The sequence below is a fragment of the Podarcis raffonei genome, chromosome 5 (genome assembly GCF_027172205.1).
Source record: "Podarcis raffonei isolate rPodRaf1 chromosome 5, rPodRaf1.pri, whole genome shotgun sequence".
Taxonomy (NCBI): Eukaryota; Metazoa; Chordata; class Lepidosauria; order Squamata; family Lacertidae; genus Podarcis; species Podarcis raffonei.
Genome location: NC_070606.1, coordinates 94,596,251 through 94,619,986, shown reverse-complemented (window position 1 = coordinate 94,619,986; position 23,736 = coordinate 94,596,251). Strand labels below are relative to the sequence as shown.

Sequence of the window (23,736 nt, the reverse complement as noted above, 5' to 3'; positions counted from 1 at the left end):
ATCATTAATTTCCAAACAGGAGTCCAGAGCGAGGCCTCTGTCCCCAAGCACACAGCACTAAGCGAATGCTAAGCAGCCACTGCAGTGTCCATCAATTGCATCTTCACATCAGTCAGATTCAGGGAGACAATATGCAAGTCAAATTCTTGACAGATCTTAAAATAACTGGGGCTTTTTCATGTTTCCAACTCTGCCAAGAATTAAGCTGTCTTTAGGTACAGCATGGTTTTATGTCGCTTTAGCATTTGGCCCCATTTTTGTGGGCCATCACACAAAGGCTTCACTCATAGAGTCTTGGGCAGACGCTGGAACAGGACGAGACGTCCAGAGAAGGAACAGTACAAAGAAGCACATCCTTGGTTTGAATCTCTCCCGCGACACAAACTTTCTAGGTGGCAAGATAAGTGTTCAAACTCAGTGTGTGGGCGCCCACCCACAAACTAGCCATCTGCTACGCAGGGATAATAATATTAATTCCCCATTATGGAATTCTTGCATTGGTTCACACAGCACATAGTTTATCTGTGGAACTCGCTGCCGCAGGAGACTGTGACGGCCACCAACTTGGGTAGCTTTAAAAGAGGACTGGGCAAATTCATAGATGGTAAGGTTATCAATGGCTACTAGCTGGAGGCAGGAGGGGAGACTGCTCCTGCCCCTGGGTCCTGCTTGTGGGTTTCCCACAGGCATCCTGCTGGCCACTGTGAGAACAGGATGCTGGACTGATGGACAGCTGGCCTCATCCAGCAGGCTCTAATCATGTTACTTACTCAATGGAGAGGCGTTCCATTTACTGACAGAGCTGTGGGACCACTCCACTAACACTGCTCCTAACATCATCACATGGGAAGTGAAGGAAACTTGTTTTCTCCTGCTCTGGAGGATAGGACCCGGATCAATGGATTCCAAGTTACAATAAATGAGATTCTGACTAAACATCAGGAATAACTTTCTGAGACTAAGGGCTGTTTGACAGTGGAACCGACTCCCTTCCTTGGAGGTTTTTAAGCAGAGGTTGGATGGCCATCTGCCATGGATGGTTTAGCTGAGATTCTTGCACTGATTCTATGATTCTATGATCATCACTATGTCCATCCTGGGGCCTGGGCTAGTTGTGATGTCAGGAGAGGGGCTAGAGGCACAGCCCCATCAATGCATGGAGCCCTGTTCAACTGAAGGTAGATTTCTTAACACATGAAGGGATTGTTGAGCTTGGACATCTGCTAGAGGGAAGCTGATATATAGAATCATCTCATCCAGCCCCCTACAATGCAAGAATATCAGCTACAGCATCCATGACAGATGGCCATCCAACCTCTGCTTAAAAACCTCCAAGGAAGGAGTGTTGAACAGCTCTTACTGTCAGAAAGTTTTTCCTGAAGTTTAGTCGGAATCTCCTTTCTTGTAGCATGAAGCCATTGCCTCGAGTCCGACCCTCCAGAGCAGGAGAAAACAAGCATGTTCCCTTTTCCATGTAACAGTCTTTAAGATATGTGAAGATGGCTATCACACACACAGAAGGAAGGGGGGCAGCTCAGACATAGACCACCAGCTTTGTAAGGTCAATCCTCATCATGACCAGATGGGGCTGGGCGTGTTCCTTCTCTGAAATCTGGAGAGCAACTCCTAGCCAGTGTAGACCAGATCTGCGGAACTCTGGTCTTCCAGATGTTGCAGACTACTACTGCTTTATGGAAGTGAGTCATGGGCAACTGCCAGGAAGGACGGCTCAATGCCTTCCACATGCGCTGTGTCAGAACGAAACGCCATGGTGCATCTGCAGTAGTACAATCGGGCACCTTCCTCTGCCCCAGCTGCAACAAAACATGTCTCTCCTGTATTGGTCTCTACAGCCACAGCAGGCACTGTAACCATCAACATTTTTACTTCACCTGCAAAAGGCGCACTCCTCCATTGTCTCCCAAGACAGACGGGTGCCAGCAACAACTCCCGTCAGCCCCAGCAAACATGGCCCCTCTAGGCCCTCAAATGCAGAGGGCTCAATAAAGTGTGGAAGTATGTGAATGTCCATGCTCAATGGTTGCTTGGCATGCAGTGATGCCAGGACAGAGCCAGCCATCATTGCCCTTTCACCTGAGTAGCACAAGGAAAGCCCATTCCCAGCACTCCACAGGGACCTCTGGAGTGACCAAGAAACAGACCCTGGTGCAAAGAAAGGCCCAAGGCTAGGCTATGCACTGGGAGCCAACTTGATTTTTAACAAACCTTGGTCACCAAGGACAGGAAGCAACATTCCTGCACTGGAGGTCAGCATGTGCTAAATTTCTGATAAGTGGATTAATAGGCACTACTTCAGGAAGATACCAGACAACAGATTCAGGGCAAGTAGTAGCTAGGGGTTGGGGAAAGAAGGCATTTAGACTGGGAAAATGGCAGCAGAGATGTTACCGCTATCACAGAAACAGAAAACCAGGAGACCCACAATGCAGATCTTCTGCCGTGGTTTGGCCATCAGCTTTGAATGTTCCAAATCAGGGATGGGCAGAAGACAGAATGGAATCAACTGGTAGACTGTGGGTGATTTTGCAGTAGATCAGCATGGCTTTCCACATTCCCTCTGTTTAACAGTATTAACAACAATAGGACTCTTCCCCACTCCAGAATTAGGCTGATAAAACGAATAACCCTTGAGGGTAACCAGACATAGGATCTATGTGTGGAAGGACTGGGAGCTCAGCTCCATTCTGGCACTCAAAACAAACCCCTCTCAGCTTCCAGATAACCCATCGCTCGAGCTTTCACCCAGATTTGTATTTATTTTTTTGCGCAAAGTTTGCAGGGAGCTTAAACCACATTGGCTATTTACTGAACATTCGTCCTGATTTCTTTGCGGGCAGATTATACAGCGTTGTGCCAAGCCGTTCTTTTCCCACGCTTTTCAGCGCATTTTCTCTTATAGCAAGAAGTCCAGTGGTTGCATAAGAGCACTAACCAACTTCAATTCTGCAACCTGAATTTTTCGGCATGTGATTGAATGTCATGCCCAAATTGTGACAGTGTGGATGAAGTACCCCTGGGCTCAGCAGCTGCTCAGAGATTCTTATTTATTTATTAGTTCAAAATGTGTCTTTTACACCTGGACCCAGTTGTGGTTCCTACAAGCCTGAAGTCTGTCTGCTGCTGTTATAAATGCAAACTCTTCCTAATGTTAAAGCTTGTACCCCCCCCCCCACCCAAAAGGAGTCCACTCTGTCTTTCTCTACATCCGTTGTTGAGAATTCTTCCCAACTGTTTCATGTAATTCACTTCCATGAGTTATGGTGATGTGCCAGTAGCTCAGAAAGATTTGAAACAAGGTTAGACAAATGGATGGAAGAGATCTCTCAATGACCACTAGTCGTATCAGACTGGGGAGACACGGGTTCAAATCCACCCTGCTGGGCCATGAAGCTCAAAAATCTGCCTTAGGCCAGTAGTCATCAATCTTCAACCTGGCCAACCCCACGGGGTTGTTGTGATAATAAAAAGGTGAAGGTTGAAAGACCTTGCATACATTATTTTGCTCTCTGGAAGAAAGGCAGGCCAGAAATGTAATAAATGACTGTATGGAAGGGAAGGGAATGGAACCTCCAGGTACAGAGGCTGGAAGTCACACAATCATGGAGTTGTCGAGTTGGAAGGGACCACCAAGGGTCATCTAGTCCAGCCCCCTGCAATGCAGGAAACTCAACTAAAGCATCCACTGCGGATGGTCATCCAGACTCTGCTTGCAAACCTAAAAGGAAGGAGAGTCCACCACCTCTACTGGGAGTCTGTTCCACTGTCAAACAGCTCTCAGTGTCTGGAAGTTCTTCCTGATGTTGGGTCAGAATCTCCATTCTTGTACCTTAAATCCAGTATGAGGAGGTGCTAACAGGTCAGAGACCACTACAGGGGCCTGGCAACCACGATTTTTAGCTGGGCTACCAAGGCCAGCCATCAATGATGAACCCGTGGATTGGAACCCCAAATAAGCAGGCAAGTCAGAAGGAAACTGCAATGGCATTGCATTGCTGGCCACAGTCCACTACACCACAGGTAGCGTTTGATTCTCAGAATGTCCAACACAGACTTCTTTATCTGCACCGTGTAAAAATTGCTGGCAAAGGAATTGGCATGAAACATCCCAGATAGATAGCACCAATCATTCTCATATTATGCTTTAGAAGGTTCAAAGTGATTCACACATATTTTATCTCAGTAATCTTTGCAACCATTCAGGGTTCTGTCTTGGGCCCGGTTCTGTCTTGGGCCCGGTCTTATTCAACATCTTTATCAACGACTTGGATGATGGACTCAAGGGCATCCTGATCAAATTTGCAGATGACACCAAACTGGGAGGGGTGGCTAACACCCCAGAGGACAGGAACACACTTCAAAACGACCTTGACAGATTAGAGAACTGGGCCAAAACAAACAAGATGAATTTTAACAGGGAGAAATGTAAAGTATTGCACTTGGGCAAAAAAAATGAGAGGCACAAATACAAGATGGGTGACACCTGGCTTGAGAGCACTACATGTGAAAAGGATCTAGGAGTCTTGGTTGACCACAAACTTGACATGAGCCAACAGTGTGACGCGGCAGCTAAAAAAGCCAATGCAATTCTGGGCTGCATCAATAGGAGTATAGCATCTAGATCAAGGGAAGTAATAGTGCCACTGTATTCTGCTCTGGTCAGACCTCACCTGGAGTACTGTGTCCAGTTCTGGACACCACAGTTCAAGAAGGATATTGACAAACTGGAACGTGTCCAGAGGAGGGCAACCAAAATGGTCAAAGGCCTGGAAACGATGCCTTATGAGGAACGGCTAAGGGAGCTGGGCATGTTTAGCCTGGAGAAGAGGAGGTTAAGGGGTGATATGATAGCCATGTTCAAATATATAAAAGGATGTCACATAGAGGAGGGAGAAAGGTTGTTTTCTGCTGCTCCAGAGAAGCGGACACGGAGCAATGGATCCAAACTACAAGAAAGAAGATTCCACCTAAACATTAGGAAGAACTTCCTGACAGTAAGAGCTGTTCGACAGTGGAATTTGCTGCCAAGGAGTGTGGTGGAGTCTCCTTCTTTGGAGGTCTTTAAGCAGAGGCTTGACAACCATATGTCAAGAGTGCTCTGATGGTGTTTCCTGCTTGGCAGGGGGTTGGACTCGATGGCCCTTGTGGTCTCTTCCAACTCTATGATTCTATGATTCTATGATTCTAAGGTTTTGCTCTGCCCTGACTTTTGCCATAGCGTACCTTCCTACATTCATTCCTTCTCTCTCTCTCTCTCTCTCTCTCTCTCTCTCTCTCTCCCCGTCCCTCCCCTCCCCCAACAGTGTTTAATATAGAGTGGTACCTCGGGTTAAGTACTTAATTTGTTCCGGAGGTCCGTTCTTAACCTGAAACTGTTCTTAACCTGAAGCACCACTTTAGCTAATGGGGCCTCCTGCTGCTGCCGTTCCGCCGGAGCACGATTTCTGTTCTCATCCTGAAGCAAAGTTCTTAACCCGAGGTACTACTTCTGGGTTAGCGGAGTCTGTAACCTGAAGCATCTGTAACCTGAAGCGTATGTAATGTGAGGTACCGTTATACTGATTTATCTCCCAGTGCAGCCAGATGTGCTTATTGCAGAATAGCTCCAACTCCAACTCCAACTCCGCAGTACAGTGGTACCTTGGGTTACATACGCTTCAGGTTGCATACGCTTCAGGTTACAGACTCCGCTAACCCAGAAATACTACCTTGGGTTAAGAACTTTGCTCCAGGATGAGAACAGAAATTGTGCTCCAGCAGCATGGCGGCAGCCGGAGGCCCCATTAGCTAAAGTGGTGCTTCAGGTTAAGAACAGTTTCAGGTTAAGAACGGACCTCTAGAACGAATTAAGTTCTTAACTCGAGGTACCACTGTACTTATTTGCTAACTGGATTGGATGTTTTTCTGGGGGTAGAGGGGAATGGAATAGAAGCAGGGGGTTGGACTCGATGGCCCTTGTGGTCTCTTCCAACTCTATGATTCTATGATTCTATGATTCTAGGATTATTATCAATCCCTTATTGCCGGGGGATTGGGGGGGGGGAGGAAAAGCCAAGGCTGAGAGATAGTGCCTTGCCTATGGCCACCAAGTGCATTTGTGGACAAAAAAAGATTTCAGCCCTTGCCCCCTGCCCTCCCCCAGTGCCCTCCAGACACTTTGGACTCCAGCTGGCTATGGCTAATGGGAAGGCAGCAAGACCCACAAACCATCAGATGTCAAGGAAATAAACAACTATTTGACTTTCAGAAGACATCTGAAGGCAGCCCTGCTTAGGGAAGATTTTAACGGTTGATGTTTTATTGCTTTATTATTATTATTATTATTATTCTGTTGGGAGCCGCCCAGAGTGACTGGGGAAACCCAGTCAGATGGGCGGGGTATTATTATTATTATTATTATTATTATTATTATTATTATTATGCTGCAAAACGTGAAAACCTGTGGGTTTCACTCTCATTCCTACAGATCCTTCCTCCACCCCCCTAAAAAACCCCCTCACTTTTTCCATAAAGCCTTTGGCAACTGAAATACTCATTTTCTTTCCCTGTTTGCTCCCACAGCCCCATCTCCCCTTCCTCTGCCATAGACTGCAAGATCCAATGGCAGCTTAGTTGGTAGAGCATGAGATTCTCAATCTTGGGGTCATGGGTTTGAGCCCCACGTTAGGGGGAAGATTCCTGCATTGCAGCGGGTGTCACTAGATGACCCTCATGGTCCCTTCCAACTCTACAATTCTAGGGTTGATTCTACCTCTTTAGGAGGAGAAAGGACCTGTTCACATGCTGCAAAATCATAGAATCATAGAGTTGGAAGAGACCACAAGGGCCATCGAGTCCAACCCCCTGCCAAGCAGGAAACACCATCAGAGCACTCCTGACATATGGTTGTCAAGCCTCTGCTTAAAGACCTCCAAAGAAGGAGACTCCACCACACTCCTTGGCAGCAAATTCCACTGTCAAACAGCTCTTACTGTCAGGAAGTTCTTCCTAATGTTTAGGTGGAATCTTCTTTCTTGTAGTTTGGATCCATCGCTCCGTGTCCGCTTCTCTGGAGCAGCAGAAAACAACCTTTCTCCCTCCTCTATGTGACATCCTTTTATATATTTGAACATGGCTATCATATCACCCCTTAACCTCCTCTTCTCCAGGCTAAACATGCTCAGCTCCCTTAGCCGTTCCTCATAAGGCATCGTTTGCAGGCCTTTGACCATTTTGGTTGCCCTCCTCTGGACACGTTCCAGTTTGTCAGTGTCCTTCTTGAACTGTGGTGCCCAGAACTGGACACAGTACTCCAGGTGAGGTCTGACCAGAGCAGAATACAGTGGCACTATTACTTCCCTTGATCTAGATGCTATACTCCTATTGATGCAGCCCAGAATTGCATTGGCTTTTTTAGCTGCCGCGTCACACTGTTGGCTCATGTCTAGTTTGTGGTCAACCAAGACTCCTAGATCCTTTTCACATGTACTGCTCTCAAGCCAGGTGTCACCCATCTTGTATTTGTGCCTCTCATTTTTTTTGCCCAAGTGCAATATTTTACATTTTTCCCTGTTAAAATTCATCTTGTCAGGTGCATTGATGGCACAGCGCAATTGCTCTCTTTCCTTTCTGCTGCAAGCAGCAACACTTGTGGGTCCAAAGCAGTGATACAAGAGGGAGATGTCAGCACTTTGCGGGGAAGGGAACCCCAAGACTTGCAGAAGTACAATAAATAAATATATGAGCTTGCTCAGTGTTCTGAGGAATGCAGACTGCCTGTTCGGGCCGGGAATGGAAAACCAGATGGGAGGGAGGAGGGATGAAATGGAGTTTCCTGGAGGCGGGCATGGGCTGTGCGGCTGGAACAGTGAACAGGAGCGGTCTACACCGCGTTTGTTGCAGGTCCCACTTACTGGAACTGCTTTAGACAACAAGAGCTTTTGCTTACTGAAATGGTAAAAACAGATATGCTAATGGCACCCACGTAAGTAAGGGCAAGCCTACTTTGACCCCAAGTTGCTGTCAGACTATCCGTCCCTTGTTCTCTTCTTAACAAAATGAACAGCAGCTAAAAGAACAGATCCGTTTGTCTCCCTTGAATGTAGGTTGCCATGAAAGCTGATCACAGCCACGCAGGCTTTGCAAACTGAAGGCAGAAACCCCCAAACATGCCCAGGATCGGGCTACTTAGTGCTTTGATGGCCATACACACCAACAATCCCTATTTGGCAGAGGGAATGCCTGTTTTCTAACTCACTCTCCCTGGGATAGCCAACACAGCATCCTCCAGGTTTATTGGACTACAATTCCCATCAGCCTCAGCAAGCACAGCCAAAGGCCTGGGGTAATGGGAGTTGGAGTTCAGAAACATTTGGAGGGCCCCAGTTTACATAGCCCTACATTATAGGGAGAGCTATCCAGGTGCCATTGCAAAAATTAGTCTGTATGTGTACACAGGTGCAGAAAGAAGAGGGGGAGTTATTGCCTTGTTTTGTTTTTGTTCCTCTTTTTATTATGTATCTTGTGTTTTTATCTTGTATTTTTATGCTGTGATCTTCCCTGAGCTCTTCGGACGAAGGATGCTATACAAATAAATAAAATAACCACCACCATCATCATTTATACTTCATTCCTCCCACCCCACCCTATGCATTTGAGAATGCTGATGTAAAATGCTTCTTGACCCTCTTGTGCCTAAGCATGCATATGAAGAACAACAAAAGAATAAGATAGATCCCTGCTTCTATTCCATTCCCCTCTACCCCCAGAAAAACATCCAATCCAGTTAGCAAATAAGTACAGTGGTACCTCGAGTTAAGAACTTAATTCGTTCTAGAGGTCCGTTCTTAACCTGAAACTGTTCTTAACCTGAAGCACCACTTTAGCTAATGGGGCCTCCGGCTGCCGCCATGCTGCTGGAGCACAATTTCTGTTCTCATCCTGGAGCAAAGTTCTTAACCCAAGGTAGTATTTCTGGGTTAGCGGAGTCTGTAACCTGAAGCGTATGCAACCTGAAGCGTATGTAACCCAAGGTACCACTGTACTGCGGAGTTGGAGTTGGAGTTGGAGCTATTCTGCAATAAGCACATCTGGCTGCACTGGGAGATAAATCAGTATAACGGTACCTCACATTACATACGCTTCAGGTTACAGATGCTTCAGGTTACAGACTCCGCTAACCCAGAAGTAGTACCTCGGGTTAAGAACTTTGCTTCAGGATGAGAACAGAAATCGTGCTCCGGCGGAACGGCAGCAGCAGGAGGCCCCATTAGCTAAAGTGGTGCTTCAGGTTAAGAACAGTTTCAGGTTAAGAACGGACCTCCGGAACAAATTAAGTACTTAACCCGAGGTACCACTCTATATTAAACACTGTTGGGGGAGGGGAGGGACGGGGAGAGAGAGAGAGAGAGAGAGAGAGAGAGAGAGAGAGAGAGAGAAGGAATGAATGTAGGAAGGTACGCTATGGCAAAAGTCAGGGCAGAGCAAAACCTTAGAATCATAGAATCATAGAATCATAGAGTTGGAAGAGACCACAAGGGCCATCGAGTCCAACCCCCTGCCAAGCAGGAAACACCATCAGAGCACTCTTGACATATGGTTGTCAAGCCTCTGCTTAAAGACCTCCAAAGAAGGAGACTCCACCACACTCCTTGGCAGCAAATTCCACTGTCAAACAGCTCTTACTGTCAGGAAGTTCTTCCTAATGTTTAGGTGGAATCTTCTTTCTTGTAGTTTGGATCCATCGCTCCGTGTCCGCTTCTCTGGAGCAGCAGAAAACAACCTTTCTCCCTCCTCTATGTGACATCCTTTTATATATTTGAACATGGCTATCATATCACCCCTTAACCTCCTCTTCTCCAGGCTAAACATGCCCAGCTCCCTTAGCCGTTCCTCATAAGGCATCGTTTCCAGGCCTTTGACCATTTTGGTTGCCCTCCTCTGGACACGTTCCAGTTTGTCAGTGTCCTTCTTGAACTGTGGTGCCCAGAACTGGACACAGTACTCCGGGTGAGGTCTGACCAGAGCAGAATACAGTGGCACTATTACTTCCCTTGATCTAGATGCTATACTCCTATTGATGCAGCCCAGAATTGCATTGGCTTTTTTAGCTGCCTTAAGGCAGCCTTCCCAAACCTGCTTCCCTCCAGACATTTTGTGCTATGATTCCCATTCGCCCCAATTACTGCTGGCAGGGCTCAGCCAGCAGAGGGTGAGACTCAGGTTCACGGGTTCAAGCCCCATGTTGGGCAAAAGATTCCTGCATTGCGAGGGGTTGAACTAGACAACGCTACTCTATGATTCTATGAACATCTGGAAGGCACCAGACTGGGGAAAGGGAGTGTTGAGCAGCACACAATCCTTGAAATGAGGACAGGTGTTGCAAAATGCCCTGCACTCAGTGTTAGATAGCCGCTGTTTTGCCACTCTGCCTCACAGGAAAAGGGGATCCTGCCTTTACGCTGAGCCCGACCACAGATCCATCAACCGATGTGACTGGTCAGTTAGTTAAGTATTTCTATTGTTTTACTGGATGGGGGGGGCAGCTGCCCCCTTGACTACACCCATTACTTCCAGTTCTAACTCTGTGACATCCCTGCCGGGCAGGAAGCAAGGCAGGAGAAGTTGAGCTGCAGGGATGGAGGAGAGAGAGGAAGAGAACTCCTGGAAAAAGTTGTGCAACGTTTGCGCTGGCAATTGGGGCAAGTGTATTGACTAGGGAGAGCATAAAAGCCCGTCATAAAATGGGATTAGGCGGCAGATAGCTTGCTGGCGATAAGGCAGCCACCAGGGGAAAGATCAAGGTCAGCAAGAAGCAAAACTGGAATGGCCAGAGAGAGTCGGGCAAACTTTTGCGGGGTGGGTGAAGGAAGCGGGGAGGGAAGAAAGAAGGAGGAGAGCCCCCAGCTCAGAAAAGCAAACACTGCACAAAACAAGGGAACTGAAGCTTGTGGTTAGAAAGGGAGAGAGGGCCTGTCGATTAGGGTTTTCTTTATCCTTCGCAACAAAAAAAGGCAGCACGTGCATTTCTTTATTTAGGATTGACTCCAACCAAGCTGTCCCATTGGCGCAAGGACTCGAACAACAGATTATCACTGGAAATATATGAAGTATATACTTTCATGCTACAGGAGGGCCAGGAGAGTAAGAGCAGAGGGGCTTCCAAACTGAGTCCCAACTTCCAAGGATGCTCCTAGTATTGAACACGTCGTCCACTTATCGTCTTCTCCCCCCCCCCCACATCCAGATATGGGCCAAAACTTCTTTTAAGCTGCTCCCCACGGTGACAACAGCAACACAGTCCCCATCTGGAGCTTGCAAAGAGCGCGTTGATGTCTTCCAATGTGTTCCAGCCCATCCAAAGGTCAGGTTACAATGGTTTAAAAAACAAACTTACTTGTAAATATCAGGGCTATCTGCCACTCGACAAATTTCTAATTGATTAAATGCCTGGCTTTTTAATAGCTAGTTACTCAGTGAGAGTGTAAATACGCTTTACGAAACTGTGCCTCTAAAGGAAGGGAAGGGCATCTCTTAAGGCGTGAAACAACAAGAAATCTTAAGGACATAGGAGGATCCTGCTGGATGAGGCCAAGGCCCCATCTAGTCCAACGTCCTGGACAATTAAGACTTTTGTGAAAGAGCACTGTCTCCTCCTGCCATTTCCAGCAAGGAGAATTCAGAGGCCTCTGGACATAGGAGCCCTCCAGGATTTAGATACATATCAGCGTTGCAGGCTCTGCCCTGTGAATTAACTCTCTATTACTACTACTACTGCTACTACTACTACTACTACTACTACTACTACTACTAATAATAATTTTATTATTCATATGCTGCCCACCTGACTGAGTTGCCCCAGTCACTCTGGGCGGCTACCAGCACAATATAAAAAAATCAAACATTAAAAACTTCTCTAGTTCTCTAGTCAGATGTTTATTTCCTTGACATCTGATAGGAGGGCGTTCCACAAGGAGGGTGCCACTGCCAAGAAAGCCCTCTGCCTGGTTCCATGTAACCTCACTTCTCACAGCGATGGAACTATCAGAAAGCCCTCAGAGCAGGATCTCAATGTCTGGGATAAATGATGGGGGTGGAGATGCCGTTAGGGCTTTAAAGGTCAGCACCAACACTTTGAATTATACTCAGAAATGTTTTGGGAGCCAGTGAAGATCCTTTATGACCGGTATTATATGGTCCTGGCAGCCATGCCCAGTCAACAGTCTGGCAGCCGCATTCTGGATCAGTTGTAGTTTCCGAGTCACCTTCGTAGAGTGCATTGCAGTAGTCCAAGTGGGAGATGACCAGTGCATGGACCACTCTGGTGAGACATTGTGCAGGCAGGTAGGGTCTCAGCCGTCGTGACCTGCACCTCCATGGATAGCTGTGAGCCCAGAATGACTCCCAGGCTGTGCACCTGGTCCTTCAGGGGCACAGTTGCCCCATTCGGGAACAGGGAATCCCCCACACCTGCCCTCCCCCTGTCCGCCCAAACAGTACTTCTGCCTTGCCAGGATTCAACCTCAATCCTACCTTTGGAGATTCAGCAGGAACTGTCCCTGCCTTCTTTCGGGTGCTTCTTGAAAGCTGTACTTTTTAGACAATACATATTGCCTTCACAATATGGATTTCTCCTTTTAGCCAACCAGGACTTATTGCTGTTTGATTGCTGTTTTCAATTATGCTTTATAGATATTTACAAATTGTTGATTTTGTTGTATTTTATGATGTGAGCTGCCTTGATTTATCGCATGCACGTGCATAATCATAAATGTTCAAAGAATCAAATAAGCCTGTTCTCACACTGAGCTATTTGTCCACCAGCCACCCCCCAGGGAGAATAGGATGCATCCAATTGACTACAAAGGAGCGAGGAAGTGGGGTGAGGGGTGGGGAGATCAGTTCCCACTGGCTCTCTGCTCAAACCAGCTTGATCAAGCTCCATCAAGGCATCATCTCTGCAAGACAGACTAGTGTGGGACAGGGAACACATTGGGCAGTATGTGGTCTCCTTTCCCCAGCCCTGTCTAGATAACCATCACAAATGCCTATCCGCTAGTCCCCTTTGAAGTTTTCCAAAGCCAGACACCATGACTGATGGACAGGAGAGAGGCAACTGCAGAGGTTGCAAATCCAGACACTGGGCAGCAGGGGCAGATCAGAGAGGGGGAGAGAAAGAAGTTTCACAACAGCTGGCAAAATGTGTCGCCCGCAGCCATCTAAGCAACAGTTCCATTTCCCAATATCTTTGTCTGCCAAGAACCCCAGACAGGAAAGGTGGTTCCATCATATTACAAGCAGATACAAGACAGATAGACAGATAGGAGATATTGCAAAAGGGCAATGGAAATTATTGGAAAGATGGAGTGTTTCATAAGGAATATATTTATAACAGGGATGGGCAAAACGGAAATCAAGATCTGTTCTGACACATCTCAAGGTGATTTGTAGTAAATCAAACAAAATAAAAAGATTCCTTCCAGTAGCACCTTAGAGACCAACTACGTTTGTTATTGGTACGAACTTTCGTGTACATGCACACTTCTTCAGATACACTGAAACAGAAGTCACTAGACCCTTATATATAGTGAGAGGGTGGGGAGGGGTATTACTCAGAAGGGTGGTGGGAATGGCTGATGGGCTGAGATTGGCTTGCAAATGTACAGAGGTGTGTATACAACCCCTTAAACATCTGGTCCCACAAAAACCTATGCCGCGATCAATCTGTTAAGTCTTTAATCTGCCCTGAGATTCCTTCTTGCTTCTGTGACAGCACTGCAAGAGTTCTGGCAAAAGAGAGACTCCAGTTTCATCCCTGGCTGAGATCCACCTAATGTGAAATCAGGTGCCCAACAACAAATGCCCTGGGTTTTTTGGAACATAACCGCAGAGGCCAAGGAACATAAACAGATGAAGCTGTCCTACGCAGAGACAAACCATTTGTTCATCCAACCTGGGCCTGCGGCTGGCAGTGACTCTCTGCAGTCTCAAGGGGGATTCTCCCCCCACAACCCCCTACCCCAATGCAAGCCACTGCCTCTGCTCTTCACCTGGAGATACCAGGAAATGAAATCAAATCAGACGCTCTACCCCTGAGCTACGACTCCTCTCCAGTTACACAATCCTGAATGGTGCAAGTGTGATATAGCCGGAGACTCTGTTTTTCCCAGAAGGCTGGAAGTGGCACCGTTGTCGGCTCACAACTTTGTAAGAAATGCAAGAGGAACACAGGCAAGGCCAGAGGGAGGAGAGAAAGAATATTTAGGGAAGGGCTTCAACTCAGTAGCAGAGCATCTGCCTTGGCTGCAGAAGGTCCCTGGGAGTGTTCCCCATCTGAAACCTTCGGAGAGCTGCTGTCAGTCAGTGCAGGCATTATTGAGCTAGATCTGCGTTTCCCAAACCTGGGCTCCAGCTGTTTTGGAACTACAATTCCCATCATCCCTGACCACTGGTCCTGCTAGCTAAGGATGATGGGAGTTGTAGTCCAAAAACAGCTAGAGACCCAAGTTTGGAAAACAATGTGCTAGATGGAGCAATGTATAAGGAAGATTCCTGTGTTTCTGAAGCGGCAGTTCAGCCATTGTTTCTGACCATCTTTCCTAGGAAAAGACAACAGACGCAGGCTGAACTTTTTCTTCTCCATCACAGACTTTGGCCTAGACAGGTACATTTTTTATCAGTAAGTACCTCTGCAGATTCTAAGAATCTGAAATACTTCCCTAGCTTTAGACCTTCAGGAACAGCAAACAGAGACTATGCAACAAGTTTAAAGAGAGATTTTCACAGACCTGGATCAGGACCCTGGACTTTTGCCTCCCTTCTGCAGCTCCTCAGTCCCAGAAGTTTCAGTTAAACAAGGTTTCATAAGAAGAGATCTGCTAGATCAGGCCAAATGACCATTAGTTCAGCATTCTCCTCTCACAGTGGCCAACCAGATGTCTGTGGGAACCCGCAGGAAGAATCTGGGCACCACAGCAGTATCACAACTTGTGACTCCCAGGAACTGGCAGTCAGAGGCACATTTCCTCCGACAGTGGAGGCATGACATTGCCAGCAGGGCTAGCAGCCCATGACAGACCACGACTTGCCTAATCCTCTTTTTGGAGCCATCCAAGTTGCTGCCTCTCGGGGGAGCAAATGGAATAGTTTTGTCTTTGTTTAAATATTTTTATTGATTTTCATTTTTCACACCATGCATATGCATAAAAAAGCACAACTTACAACCACTTTGCTTAAAAATATCAATTCAAATTCTCTAGGGGACTCCAAAAAACCTTTACGCATAAGCAGAGTTTGGAATGGCCATCTGCCACGGATGCTTTAGCTGGGATTCCTGCATTGCAGGGCGTTGGACTAGATGACCCTCGGGGTCCCCTCCAACTCTACAATTCTAGGATATTACCATGAAATCTCAGGGGGTTATAAACACAATCTTCTTGAGGCATATACTGTAATCCAAAAACAAACTGCATAGTGTATGTTTTGTGTGCTTTCTTTTGCCAGTCCTAAGATGCCAAAATTCAGAGTTATTGGATGCCCATGGGAGAAAATATTATGAGGGAGGGAGGAAAATGTCTTCCTGCCCACTTTCTCCACATGCATATCTAGACTTTCAGGTAGCCAACAGAAAGACTGCAAAAGCAGTCTACAGCATCTATACTTGGCCCTGCGTGCATACTCTTGTAACTCACTCTACATGGGGCTGCCCTTGAGACTGACCCAGAAACTCCAGCAGGTGCAGAATGCCGTGGCAAGACTCCTTATGGGGTCCTTGCCATGGGATCACATTCACCCGGTGCTATACCAGCTGCACTGGCTCCCGGTGGAGTACAGGATCAGGTTTAAGGTGCTGGTTTTAACCTTTAAAGCCCTATACGGCCTAGGACCCTTGTACCTATGGGACCGCCTCTCCTGGTATGCCCCACAAAGGACCTTACAGTCCTCAAACAAAAACATCTTGGAGGTCCCAGGCCACAGAGAAGTTACGCTGGCCTCAACCAGAGCCAGGGTTTTTTCGGCCGTGGCCCCGATCTGGTGGAACGCTCTGTCACAAGAGACTAGGGCCCTACGGGACTTGACATCTTTCCGCAGGGCCTGCAAGACATAGCTGTTCCACCAGGCCTTTGGCCAAGGCACAGTCTAACCCCCTCCTTTGGTAATCCTCATAGAACTGTAGCCCAATGGTTGCCATTAATTTGATTCTGAATTGATTTTAGAATGAATTGCTTTTAGAATGCTGTGTTACTTTTATTGTTGTTAGCCGCTCTGAGCCCGGCTTCGGCTGGGGAGGGCGGGATATAAATAAAAAATTATTATTATTATACATCCATTTACCTTTACCGTTTTTACATACATACATATGTATGTAACAGACACCTTATGACAAAGGCCATTGTGACCAGGGACAGATGACTGAACAGGCTAACAAGGCCGGTGATTAATTTCCCCATAGGACAGGGTCATCACAGAGAATGCAACACCCACAGAACACTCGCCTGCGTGTGATGTTTCATACGCAACACTTTCCAGGGAAGTCAGTTTGGTTGCAAGTTGCAGCGTGCATGGTAACTGAAGGATTATGAATGAGGCTCTGGCAGCTGAATGGATGGTTGAAAAGTCTTGAATTTCAGGTGGCGTGGGAAGACGTATGTAGCTTTGACACACCGGCAGGTTTGTCGCCTGATGGTGATGTAGTCATCAAACAATGAGTATTCATAGGGTGAACCAAACTTAAGTGTTCAGAAAATGAGATGCATCAAGGAACTGTTTCTGTTCCTGAAGTCTCCTTTTCCCAGTATCAAAGGCCGATTCACCCAGTCAAGCAACAGCTTGCATCTGTGAATGGACTCAAGTGCTCAGCCTAACCTTCATACTGTATCACGATTCAACTCTCCCCAAAATCCTGTGAGGCAGACCAGGCTCAGAGTTGTTGACTAGCTCAAAGTCATCCAATGCGTTTCACGGGTGACTGGAGCTTTGAACCTGGGCCTCCCCAGCCCTGGTGCAGCACTCTCACCTCTACACCAGGCGTGGGAAAGCTGCAAGCCTACAGATGCTGAAGTCCAACTCCCACCAGCCATAGCAAACATGCCCAATGGCCAGGGGTGAGGGGAATTGTAGTCCAGCCATTTGGTACAGCGCAGAAGAAGGTCCCTTATACCAAACTGTGTTTGAAATTAGCCAGGCGCATTTTGCACCTGGCCATCAAACACTTGCGACGAAGTGAAGATGCCTAGGTGCCATGGGGAGGTACATGCCTGGGGATCATTGGATCCTCACTGTTTTTACACACCAATACCCCATCCTGTATTATTCTATCAGTTACATTTTATCTGCACAATCAGAATGAATTTCAGGAACCAAAATGCTTTTTCTGTGCAGTCTGAGCAGGAGCGGTCACCATTAAGAAAAAGAGGTCAGAATAGGCCAATATATATGTGGACTGTCCTTTAAGTTCTCAAAACTCTTAACCTAGCTCAAGGTGGTCATGTGAAACAGCCCGATGTTTAACTAAGAATCAATCACAGTCAGTCCATTGTTTGAAAAATAAGTCTTGCAACTACACATTCCATTTTGGCAACTGTAACCTTGGTTTAAGGAGCCATTTGGCACCTAGGTTATATATCTGAGTTTCTAACATTGATACCAAGTCAGGCCATTGGTCTGTGTAAAAAGGTAAAGGTAAATGACCCCTGGATGGTTAAGTCCGGTCAAAGGCGACTATAGGGTTGCGGTGCTCACCTCGCTTTCAGGCCAAGGGAGCCAGCGTTTGTCCACAGACAGCTTTTCCGGGTCATGTGGCCAGCAGGACTAAATCGCTTCTGGCGCAACAGAACACCGTGATGGAAACCAAAGCACACGGAAACGCCGTTTACCTTCCCACCACAGCGGTACCTATTTATCTACTTGCACTGGTGTGCTCTCAAACTGCTAGGTTGGCAGGAGCTGGGACAGAGCAACAGCTCACTCCATTGCGGGGATTCGAACTGGCGACCTTCCAATCGGCAAGCCCAAGAAGCTCAGTGGTTTAGACCACAGCGCCACCCGTGTCTATGTAGCTAAGTACTGACTGGCAGTATCACTTCAGGACTTCAAGGCAGGATTCCTTTCCCAGCCTCACCTGGAGATGCCAGCAACTGAACCTGTGACCTTCTGCAACTGAGCTAAGGTCCCTCCCCAAAAATGTGGTGGGCCACAGGTTCCTCACCCTTGTGGTATACCATGCAGGCTCCCCATGCAGCCCTGAAGTAAGGGCAGCTTTACAACCTAGTCAAAGGGACCCATAGAAAACTGGCTGCAATGACTTGATGGCAATGATTATTAGGCAATAAGTAGTGGAAGCCAGGAAATGAGCAGAGATGTAAAAGCCAAAATCAGTGGTCGTCATGCCCTGCTGAGGCTGTGTGTGTGTGTGTGTGTGTGTGTGTGTGTGAGAGAGAGAGAGAGAGAGAGAGAGAGAGAGAGAGAGATACATGGAAGAACAGAGGACGAAGGCATGACAGCAAGAAATTTGACATGCCCACAGCTACACAATTACGGAGCTGGGAGAGCCGACTACAAGGGAAGATTAAAGGAGCTAAATATGTCTAGCCAGGGGCCGGTGCCAGCGGCAAGCATTTGAGTGGTGTTAACATGAGATTAGGCGGAAAGGCAATGGGAGCAGAAAGTTGAAAGGGGGCTGGGGGGGGGGCAGATCAGTAAGCAATTTGGAAAGTTTCGTTTGTGGTCAACAGCACATGTCAGATGCAGCGGCAGAAGGAGGAACCCCAGCTGGAGGATCAAGGCCCATGTAAAAAGATGCCAGGAATCTGTTTTGGTCCCAGCGGAAAGATGGATTCAACAGCCGCTCTGTGAAGGAGGCATAATGAGGTGGTAGAATTTGGGGCAGTGTGACGTTCAGTTGAAAGTATGAATGTCTACCCATCACTAACTTTTTTAATATTCCCCACATCAACAACAGCAGCAATTTGCTCTTCACCAGCAGGTCCCAGGGGGGTTACGACAAATCACAGAATTGTAGAGTTGGATGGGTCCCAAGGGTCATCTAGTCCAACCCCCTGGAAAAGCCAGTGCAGGATTGAAAACAGTTAAAACAGATTACAGTTGCAGGAATAGGGTGAGTCCTGAAAACACCGGTCTCAGGGGTCAAAGGCCAGAGCAAAGAGGCAAGTATTCAGCATTTGCTAGGTGCACTCTGTAGGGAGGGAATTCCACAACTTAGGGGCCGCCACAGACAAGGCCTTCTTCTGGAAAGCCTATTGATGTATATCCTTTTTTCTGCACCACTCAACTCATGCAAAATTGTTTGCAGAAGTTATTTGAATAACCTAAGTGTTTGGCCACTTTAATAAATCCTTTTTTTATGTTTTAGTTTTCATCTCAGAGGTGGAGTAGTATTTCACTACTGTCCTGGATAGGTCATCTAAAGGTTGTTGGGAGCCCGTCTTTTCCAGCAATATCCCAGGGACCTTCCTTGAAAATTCAGCATGCTTTGTCTCCTTCCTCACAAGCTGCCTCTAGAACAAGCTGCTTAGGGCCCTCGTATTTACGGGACCGCCTCTCCTGGTATGCCCTGCAGAGGACCTTAAGGTCCATGAATAACCATAGTTTGGAGATCCCAGGCCCTAAGGAAGTCAGATTATCCTCCACCAGGGCCACGGCCTTCTCAGTGATGGCTCCGACCTGGTGGAAAGCTCTGTCCCATGAGACCAGGGCCCTGCAGGATTTAACTTCCTTCCGCAGGGCCTGTAAGACAGAGCTATTCCGCCTGGCTTTCAATTTGAACTTATCCTGATCTTTTATTCCCCTTCCTCCCCCCCCCCCTTTTATGAAGATTACCCGCTCTGGGATCCCACAGCTAATTCTCCCCTGGCCTCCTTGCTGGCCCAAATAGGACTAATTTAGCCAGCTAGTCCTGGTGATCACCTAATGTTTATTGGATGGATTTTCCCCTAAATTGATTTTAGAGCTTTGAATTTATGGTTATTCACGCTTTTATACTGTATTTTATGCTGTTTTTTGTTGTATCACCATTAAGTGTTTTAAATTTGTTGTTAGCCACCCTGAGCCCAGTTTTCTGAACCGGGAAGGGCAGGGTATAAATTATTATTATTAATTATTATTATTATTATTATTATTATTATTATTATTATTAGCCATTTTGTACATAAAGCTACGAAGACTCCAGATCTTACTGGACTACATCTCCCATCTTCCCGGATCATTGGCTAGCTGGCTGGGGCTGATGGGAGTTGGAGTCCAACATCTGGAGGGCTGCAGATGTGAAAGCAGAACACGTATAGGCATTTGTCTTCCCCACAGCTTCAAGAAGAAGCTAACCTGATAGCAAGCCTATCCAAACACATAATTTAGAAAGGAACCATTGTTTTCACTATTTGCTGGTTTTTATTCGTTATTGGTTTTATATTGTTTGAGGTAGATTCCTTTGGGTTTTTTAAGTGCTCTATTTTCCCCCCTTAGAATAAGAAACAAACACAAGTCATTTTCATAGCACGTAGTCAAGTAAGACTCCCTTCCCCTGAGACAGAAAGTGAAGCTTTCTTTGCATGACTGCGCTGCCAGCGGCAGACAGTCTTGACTGACTCTTTCCAACCTGACACTAACAAATGTCCAAGTCCCTGACAGGGGGCTCTCACGGACACCCCTGCCCCAGGAATTGTCCCCCAATATACTCGAACGCAGCTTTGCCTTCCTCAGTTCCCCGTGGCAAAACCACGATTTACTCCGGGCAATTTTTCCCCTGCCAATGTGAAACCAGTTCCCAAGCGCTCCTCTCTTGCAGAAAGTCCTGCCGGCTGCAACTGATCCTTCCAGGATGAGAAATCCCCCTGCCTGTTTGTCATGCAATGCTCCTGTGATGCCCATCTTTTTTTCCCCTTTCGAAACAAAATCATTTTCATAATAATGAAAAATGTACAAAAACAAGACCATATACAAAAAAACAGAATTATTATTTTTAACCTGTCTCACATGTCTGTCTACCGCAAGGATTCTTTTCTGAGAAGGAAACTAAAGCCAAACTCAGGCAGGCAGGCAGCATGTGTTTTTTTAAATAAAAAAAAAGTTTGCAATGACACAGCAAGACCAAATTTGAAACGAACTCTTTCCAAACCCCATACAACACCTGTGATATTAGGAGAAAGACGCCAGCCTCCCCCCCAACTGAGATATCCATCTTATTGCTTATTTTGTTTAATATATTTAATCCCAAACAGGATTCATATGCTCCCTCCCTAAACACAAGTCCTGGTCAACAATCTTGAGGCGGCTTGAATGTACATTGCTAGATCCCCTTTAAGGGACGCGGGTGATCAGGGCTTGCTGATCAGAAGGTCAGCGGTTTGAATCCCCGCGATGGGGTGAGCTCCCGTTGTTCGGTCCCTGCTCCTGCCAACCTAGCAGTTCAAAAGCACGTCAAAGTGCAAGTAGATAAATAGGTACCGCTCTGGCGGGAAGGTAAACGGCGTTTCTGTGTGCTGCTCTGGTTCGCCAGAAGCAGCTTATTCATGCTGGCCACATGACCTGGAAGCTGTACGCCGGCTCCCTCAGCCAATAAAGCGAGATGAGCGCCGCAATCCCAGAGTCATCCACAACTGGACCTAATGGTCAGGGGTCCTTTTACCTTTTTAGATCCCCTTTGGCAATGCCCGTTCAAGATGCCCTGCTACCCGCCTCTAGCCAGGGACCCACAAGTGGCCTTATTCACACACACACACACACACCCCGAAGCATCGCCTTCTGTGTCCCTCTTGCCACCCTGATCTGCACCAACCCCTGGTGGTGCCCACTACCTTAAAACCCCTTGGAAAATGGCTTTCTCCCCACATTTAGCATCCTGTTGAGAAGGAAGCCAAGGGCATTAACCAACAGCCCCACAACCATGCCATTCCTCTTCGGGTCTTTTGAGGGTGGGGGTGATTTGCAGCTCAATGACTGCCTTTGAGCCATGCCCCATAAACCCAGGTGCGTAGGAACGGGCTTGGAGCAACAGGGATGGGAACTCGGAGAGAGAGGGCAACAACTAAGTGGCAGAACACATGCTCTGCATGCAGAACGTCCCGGGTTCAACGCGCAGGTAGAACTGGGGACGATCCCTTTGAAGAGCAGCTGCCTGTCAGTGCAGACATCACTGAACAGGAATGGGCTAGTGGCCTGGCTTTCCACAAGACAGCTCACTCCTGCCGCTAACTCCACGGTGCAAACCTAAGCGTATCTTTGGAGAAAGCAAGTCTGGCTGAGTTCAATGGGACTTGCTCCCAGGGAACAGCGCACAAGAGCGCAAGCTTCTTAGCGCCCGCTCCGCCAAGCGGCACTAATGTGGTGGTCTTTTGAGGTGCCACGCGACACTCCTCGCATGCTCAGAAGCACTCTTCTTCTTTTTTGCAAACCGGTCCCGCGATTCCCCTCCTCTGAATGCAGCAGCCCTGTTTTCCTCCGCCTCTTCCCCCAAATTCCCAGGACTTGACCGTGAAAAGGTCCTGGCTTGAAGGCAGCCTTGGGAACCAGCGCGCGGCGAACGGCGCTCTGCACGCGCTCAAAGGCACTCTCTCCCCTCTCCTGCGGTGCAAAGAAACCCCGGGGCTGAGCGCCGAGGCAGAGCCCCCCGCCCGGAGCCCGCCCCACTCACCAAGGTCTGCTCGTACTGCAGCGCCCGCTGCTCCAGGCCGCTGTCCGCCGCCATCGTGGCCGGCTCCGGGCGCCCCTCTCCCGCCAGCAGGCTCCTACGAGCAGCCCCGGCAGCACTCGCTGCGCCCTGCGCCCGGACGCCTGGCTCCTCTCCTCGCTTCTCCCCACGCCCCCAGCACGGGGCGGGACCGGACTGGCTGGCAGGGGCAGGCCCGAGGGAGGTCCCGGGGCAGCCGCTCCGCCTCCACCGGGAAAGGCGCCGTCGCTGCGGAGGAGGAGAGGAGGAGGCGGACCGGTGGGACGCTTGGGGAGGGGCCGCAAGAGGTGCGTCGTGGCGGGGCAACCCGACGCCCACCGGCCCGGGATGGAGCGAAGGGGCGAAGATCTGCAAACCGGGGGCGCGCGTAGGTGGGACGGTCCCATCCCGGGCTCGTTTACACGGGAGAAAGCCTCCCTAGAGGTCCGATATGGTACTTCCTCTCGGGTTAGGCGCGCGGAAGCTCGTAGCCGGGCGGTATTACTCGCGAGGAAGCCACTTTGAATCAGCAGAGTTTACCTCCCAAGGAGAAGCGCAGAGGACTGCGCAGCCATCGAGGTTACAGCGGGGAGGATTGAGAAGTGGGAGCCTATCCTCTCTCTCCCCCCACGCACCATGTCGCCTTTATTCTCAGTATAACGCTGCGGGGGGTGGGGAGGACCAAGCTGACCCTCCTTCCCACGCGCGCACCCGATCCTGTTGCAGCAGGATCCAGTGGCTTCCTGCAGTGATCACTTTTCTCTGGCCTTTCGTGCCCCCACCCCTCCCAGCCGATGCCGGAAGGAGCTGAGGTTAATTGCATAAAGGGGGTTCGCCGGGAGAGTCGTTTATTTTATTTCTATGCCGCTTTTCACTCACACGAGTCACGGAGCTGGTTACAAACAATAACAGAATAGAATATCACAACTGCAACATAAATAATACAGGATGGTTTAAGGCATCATCAGTAAAACAATTGCAAATTATCAGTAAAACTACCTCCTCCTATAAAACACTGACAAAGCAACTAAAAAAAATAGGCACAGCCGCAACAAAAGTTATTGTATAAGATTCACAAA

At 48.0% G+C, this 23,736-nt stretch overlaps 1 protein-coding gene across 2 annotated transcripts in view; it reads right to left on the bottom strand.

Moving 5' to 3' along the window:
• The window catches only part of CLCN2 (chloride voltage-gated channel 2), a 79,681-nt gene extending 56,427 nt beyond the window's left edge, over positions 1-23,254 (bottom strand). Inside the window, exon 1 of one of the 2 annotated variants that reach the window (XM_053390698.1) lies at positions 22,643-23,254. In XM_053390698.1, the coding sequence (XP_053246673.1) occupies positions 22,643-22,696 (54 nt within the window). In that variant the 5' untranslated portion in view covers positions 22,697-23,254. The remainder of the gene's footprint in view (positions 1-22,642) is intronic. The other variant, XM_053390699.1, reaches the window with a different exon arrangement.
• Positions 23,255-23,736: the final 482 nt, after the last annotated feature.